This window comes from Zingiber officinale, chromosome 1A, assembly GCF_018446385.1.
Source record: "Zingiber officinale cultivar Zhangliang chromosome 1A, Zo_v1.1, whole genome shotgun sequence".
In the NCBI taxonomy this organism is placed as follows: Eukaryota; Viridiplantae; Streptophyta; class Magnoliopsida; order Zingiberales; family Zingiberaceae; genus Zingiber; species Zingiber officinale.
In genome coordinates this window covers 23,272,629-23,279,408 of record NC_055987.1, presented here as the reverse complement: position 1 = coordinate 23,279,408, position 6,780 = coordinate 23,272,629, and the positions used below count along the sequence as shown (strand labels likewise).

At 37.0% G+C, this 6,780-nt stretch overlaps 1 protein-coding gene across 3 annotated transcripts; it reads left to right on the top strand.

The window, feature by feature from the left end:
* LOC122020771 (2,3-dimethylmalate lyase-like) lies at window positions 1-6,780 on the top strand. Of its 3 annotated transcripts, none has more exons than XM_042578801.1 (8): window positions 1-416; window positions 1,524-1,735; window positions 2,521-2,802; window positions 4,084-4,206; window positions 5,490-5,640; window positions 5,717-5,955; window positions 6,299-6,335; window positions 6,418-6,780. In XM_042578801.1, the coding sequence occupies exons 1-8, from the start codon at window positions 56-58 to the stop codon at window positions 6,543-6,545; spliced, it is 1,533 nt and encodes a 510-aa protein (XP_042434735.1). In that variant the 5' UTR covers window positions 1-55; the 3' UTR covers window positions 6,546-6,780. The 3 variants fall into 3 exon arrangements, with proteins under 3 accessions (XP_042434735.1, XP_042434742.1, XP_042434726.1); XM_042578808.1 differs by having other exon boundaries at window positions 5,711-5,955; window positions 6,299-6,314; XM_042578792.1 differs by having other exon boundaries at window positions 5,711-5,955.

Here is a 6,780-nt window from a genome sequence, read left to right as displayed (position 1 = left end):
TGTTCTGGGTGGCGACACGAATCTTTCACCAAATTGGATCGAAGGCACCAAGCACATGAGCTCGCCCATGGGTCTCTCTTCCGTGCTCCCTTCCCAGCCTCCTCCAGCTACTCTGCTTTGTTCCTCGATCCACTCTCGCCGCTCCTTCATCTGGTTCCCTTCTCCATGGCTGAGCTCGAGGTCTCTAACTTCACAGCATCCCTTACCGTCCGTGTTGCTTCCGCGCCGTGGGCCTTCCGTTCGCAAGCCCACGGTGCGCACCGCCGTGGTTGCACTCGCCTCCGACGGAGACTCCGCGGCTAAGGCTCTCCGGAAGATCCTTGAGACTCCCGGAATCCACCAGGGCCCAGCTTGCTTCGATGCCCTCAGCGCTAGGCTCGTGGAGAGAGCGGGTTTCCAATTTTGTTTCATGAGCGGTATGTGTCTCATCCCGCTCTTCGTTGGTCGCTTTCCAGTTCGAAGCTTATTGTACGGAAATTAAAGATTGCTGGATATTTCTTGCTGTTCAACTTCTCTGCTTTGGTGTATTAGAATCATTGTTGCCGTTCTAGATTGCTGAACATATCGTTTGTAAAACGTGTTATCTTGGATGAAGCACTTAAAAGTGTTAAACTTCGCATTCTGCTAGCTCAAGTGGTAATTGGTATACACCTTTACAATCCAATGATTACTGCTTTAACTCAACCAATGAGATTTTGCAAGCTTAACCAGCCTGCTTGCCAGTCAACAAACAACATGAGCCTAAAAAAGGTCGGGACTCGAGTCGGTTGACAAAGTACGATTTGAGAGTTCATTCCTACAGTTAAAGACTTGCCAGAATGCCCTATGTACATTGCTCATTACTTAAACATAACATTATTGCCATAATGTTATAACTATCCAAAGAAAAGCCCAAAATTATTACCATAATCTCTTAGAACTCTTTTATTTTCAGGATTTCAACCCCTCAAGTCTGCCGAGATCCTTATTGAGCTCCCAGTGCAACAACCAAATCTGTGCAACAACTCAATCTAAACCTTTAGTTCTTAAGTCAACCAAGCTCTTTCCCCTTGAACTCCAGTGAGGTAACTTGATCCAAGATAAACTCTCAAGTTTAGGAGTCCATGACTCTAAGTCTAAAAACTCGGTTGCATCAAGTCAATCGAGCTTCTAGCTCCACACAATCTAGGCCTCCAACCTTCAAGCACATGATTACTATGATTGCAATAACAACTTAGGTTCATCAAGTCATCAAGCTCCACGAACTCCATGTGTAATCTTTGATTGAACGTCACAACTACCTGCATACTCAACACACATATCAAACTAGAAAATGCACTAACTTAAACAATATTGCCAATACATAAAAACAGTGTGGTTAAGGCGAACCACAAGGAAACATTGTTTGCCCAACAGTTTTTTATAGAATTGAATTTGCACTCCAACCTCATTACTATTAGCTGCAGTGTTTCATTGTATGCTGTGCATTTTCCAGGGTTTTCAGTTATTCTTGCAGTGTTCCATTGTGCTGGTGCATTTTCCAGGTTTTTCAGTTTCAGCTGCTCGTTTGGGGTTGCCTGATGTTGGTCTTATATCTTATGGGGAAATGGTTGATCAAGGACTGCAAATCACTCAAGCCGTATCAATTCCTGTGATTGGCGATGGAGACAATGGTTATGGGAATGCTATGAATGTTAAAAGAACAGTTAAAGGGTTTATTCAAGCTGGCTTTGCAGGAATAATCATTGAAGACCAGGTATATTTGATGAGTATAATCTTATAGTGATTAGAGATTTTTTTTCAGGAATCTCCCATTAAAAAATGCAAATTTGTTAGTTATTCTGATGGCAGAAATAGCTTGAGGTAACTCGAACCTAAATATGTCTATGAATCGTGAAGTAGTGTCGTTCAGTTAATTATATCATATACCTTTATATTACCAAATTATTGTTCAGTTTTGATAGTTCTCATTAGGGCCGTAAACGAGCTGAGCTGAGCCGAACAGTATGAGGCTCGAGCTCGGGCTCGGTTCGTTATCCCTAAGCTCGAGCTTGGCTTGAATTTGATTCGAGCTTTAGTTCTTAAACTCGAACTCGGCTCGTAATAAAATTAAATAGCTTAAGTTTGGCTCGAGAAAAACTCGTTTAAAAATTAAACGAGCTTAGTTCGAGCTCGTTTAAGATAATTAGCTTTATATATATATATATATATATATATAAAATAAACGAGTTTCTTAACGAATACGTTCGCGAGCCTCTAAACGAACATGTTTGGCTGCTCACGAACCAAATACTGTTAAGCTCGAGCTCAGCTTGATAATGTTTTTGAGCTCGAAATCAGACTCGAGCTCGACTCATTAACTAGCGGCTTGGCTTGTTTACACCCCTAGTTCTCATCCATTTTCAAATAGTTTGTTATAATCTCTGAAATATTGTTTCTGTCATCAGTTACTTCTTTTGGATTCCAGGAAAATGAGGATTCCTATAGTTAGTTAGGGACATAATATTGTCTCACCATCTCTTGATATTTGTTATTTTTAAGGTATCACCAAAAGCCTGTGGTCATACTCATGGAAGGAAGGTAGTATCCAGGGAGGAAGCAGTTATGCGCATAAAAGCAGCTATTGATGCACGGAAAGAGAGTGGATCTGATATTGTTATAGTCGCACGAACTGATTCTCGCCAAGCTGTATCTTTTGAGGAATCACTAAGGAGGTCAAGAGCCTTTGCTGATGTTGGAGCTGATGTGTTGTTCATTGATGCATTGGCTTCTAGGGAGGAGATGAAGGCTTTGTGTGACATATCTCCTTTGCTTCCAAAAATGGTATTAAACTTTGTGCAATGTCTACAATAACATTTGAGTATGAGAAACTCATGGTCATTCATCAAGAAAAAAATGGCATGATTGTAGCATAAGATATGTTGCATGTGCGTGTGGGTTTATTTATGAGAGAACACTAAGGAAGCTTTCTAGCATGTAGATTATATCTTCATCTAATTGTCCACTTGTTTCTAATTGCCCACTTGTTTGCAGAAGGTTAAAATACTTTTACCCCTTTCATGGCATGAAGACTTTATCTTAATAGGAATTAATTTTGATCATTGTGGCATTGCTTGGTTTGTTTTTGTTACATTTTGATGTGTTTTCCTTGTAGCTTGTCTTTATCTTATTCCATACAGTTTCTTTTTTCTTGTGAAAAAAAAACTTCCTGGTGCTCCATCAGCCTGAGAAGCATAGTTAAATCTGTCTTGTGAGCATAATAGAAGTGGTTACTGTATTATAACTTATTTTGTCTGTCTTTCAAATGCCTCTGATCTCTTAATTACTAGCCTTGCATACAGTATTATCCTAAATCTAATGACTAGGAGTGAAGCTAACCAAAATGTACTTTTCATTATGTAGTCACTAAGAGCCAACTATTGAATCCTGAATTATCTTGGAAATTCTTTCTATCAATGGAGTAGAATAACTACCTCATAGAAGCCTCAGATATTGTAGTGGTGAATTGAATCCAACTCATTCACTTAGATTTTCTTCATGTGACCTTAACTACAATGATCAACAGCTCTGAAATCGATGGTGACTTTTATGAAATATGATATCTTTTAATGTTATAATGTTACTTCGTATCTACCAATATTCTTCACTTCTCCTTGTTCTTTTGTTTTTCCAAACGTACATCTGAAAATGTCATTACTGCTGGGATAATTTATGAACATTTATTTGTTCGTGACTGTCTCCAACACATTGAGATGCAAAAGGGTAATTAATAAAGAAACATTGTCCTTACACCCTCATGTGATTTATTGTCCCTGTTTCTATGATTTCATTTGAAAGTTAATTGGTTTTTGTAAATAATGTTACTATATAAATACTAGGATTTTCAGGACAATCCCACACATATCTCCCCTGTTTGGTTTGCAGGATTAGTGCTGAATTTTATGCAGGAGAACCGTTGATGTAGCTTGAAGATAATATTATAGTAATTTTCTAGTCTTTGTTAAAAGGAAAATAAATTGTTACTAGTTTCTACTTTCTAGTAATCTTGAATCTTCTTTAGGAGCACAGAAATGGTTAGATTAAATTATCTTCCTAAATTCTCAGGCCAACATGCTTGAAGGTGGGGGGAAAACTCCTATATTGAATCCTGTTGAACTTGAACAACTTGGTTTCAGAATTGTGATCTACCCATTATCTTTGATTGGTGTATCAATCCGAGCAATGGAGGTACTTTTTTAAGATGCGAATAGTCTAATGTTCTATTCTTTCTGGTATTTCTAGACTTGCTAATAATAAGCATCTTTCTAATAACATGGCCCTTTTCATAATAAGCATCCCTTTTGTCTTATACTATTTCACAAGAACGTTACTTATGTTTGTCGCTTCTAGCATCCCTCCATAATATTCTCACGACTTCATTACTTTCTTCCTTCCCTAATCTTCATCATCCTTTCTTTTGCATTAGCAACATGAATCTACTTACATCCCTTTAATGCCAAATGGAACTATGGTCATTTAGATATCTTCTGATTGTGTTTAAGTGTTCTTTTTCCTCTTCCCTCTCTAATAATTAATTTATATGAGATTCTGGAGCCTTTTGTAAAGCCATCATGTGCCCTTAGGCTAGAAGATTATTAAAAAAGGTTAAAATAAAGAATCACTACAAATGAAGAAAATATGTTAAGATGGAAGGTCTCCCCCTATTTAATTACTTCATTCCATGATCATTATGCCTATGAATTTCTTATTTTACCAATAAAAACTCTTGTTAGATTATAAGATTTGCTTCAAACACCAATTTCACAAAGATCTAACCAAGAGTCAATAGCATCATTTATTGGTGTTAAAAAGGGCATAAAGCTAGCCTTTCGTGTTAACATGTACTCCATTAGTTGCTAGCCACGCTCCAAATAATTCTTACACAGGTGAGGATAGTATCACACTTATCTTGTCTAAATACTATTTCTCTCTCCTTTTTTCATTGTCTTACCTATGCTTTTTTTTTTTTTCCTTTGAAGTTTCCTTCTCAATCAATAGAATTTTATGAACAAATAGATAAAGGTTAAGAATAGATTACCAATTTTTTCTCCTGTTTTTTTTTCTTTTAAAATTAATTACTACAGGGTTTAGGACTAAACAAATAGAACATTTGTGTTTAACTCAATCACAGACAAGTAAAGATACCAGCAAAGGACAGTATGCTGATAATGCATAATGAATGCTTGATTAGTTATTTTGGTCTTTACAATTTCATATTCTGGCTTCATTTTCGTTCTCATGTTGCACTTTGGGAGTTGATGCATTGTCCATTTGATAAGTGTTGCTAATTTTCCATTGTTATGGCTTCTTAATATGTGGCCGTCGCCAAAGTTCAATTATTTGCTTCTAAATTATGTCTTCATAATCATTCAGAAAAGTTTGCTCAAACATAATTAATCAATTAGAATTGTCAATTAGCCACGAAGTTGTTTTCTATTTTTCAACCCAAGCATTCAGCAGTGAATTTGCAGGATGCACTTGCTGCTATAAAAAGTGGCCGTCTACCTCCTCCTGGAAGCTTGCCATCATTCGATGAAATTAAAGATACACTAGGCTTCAACGACTACTATGAAGAAGAAAAGAGATATAGTATCAATCCTGTTCAGCCATCCTATCAAATAGGTCATCACTGAATTTCAAGTTCATATATCATCTTGTTTTTTTCATAAGAACCCTCCGACTGTTTTTTTAGGTACAGAAGATTCCCCTCGAACTACCACTGGTTACCGTACAAAGCTGACAACTCAAGAAGTACCTCAGCGAAATGAAAGAACAGACAACTTGAATGAACCAGTTGTTGAAGTGGTAACTCCATATGTTTATGATAATTACAGTTCAGGCTATTCAAGGAGTCGTCAATCTGGAATATGGTCCCGTACACTTAGATTGAAGATTACTGGGAGGGATGGACTCGAGAGGCTTGATGTCAGAATCCCGGTATTTTTTATCATTATTAATATCTAACTTCCACTACATGCAAACTGCTTGTTCCATTTCTATTTGGCTAAAACATGCATTAGTAAATATTTTAAGTGGATGATTCTTGCTTATTTCTGTCAAACTGGGTATTGACCTTAAGAAGTTAGTGGCTTAACTGCAAGCACAACATGCAGAAGATTGCACATAAACATTTTACATATCCATTTCCACTACCCAATCATTGTGTTTAATGCTTAAAAAAGTTTAGACGATATTTTACGAGAGTAAGATGCATCAAATATATTTTATCAAATCATCACAAAGATTATCTCTAATTGAATACTTTGTCATCTGGTTACAGGCCGGTTTCTTGGAAGGTATGGCAAGAGTGATACCAGGCACTGAAATCTCGACCACTTACATAGTAAAGTTTTCAGATCGACCAGAAGTTATTAATGAAATTTGTGTTCCATTTGGTAGGCTTGGGAGGTATTGATATCATGCAAATGTTGGAGGATGCTTCTGTTGATGGCGGCACTGAAAGAGGTAAAATATTGCTAGATTTCAACGATGCCATTGGAGACAGGATTCAAGTGTTCGTGGAATGAACGCATGTAGCATTGCAACTCAAATATCAGCAATCACTTTTCTGGTAAATTTTCACAATTGTCAGTATCGTAATCATTATACTCCCAAAATTAACAGTGGGATGCTAATTTTATAAAGTGCATCTAAAGGCTACGAGCGTTCTATCTTCTCCTATCCGATTGTATTTACAATTGATTCATAGGAATATTGGCATCTGAATAAAATGTCATTGATCAACAAGTTGAAATTTCTAAA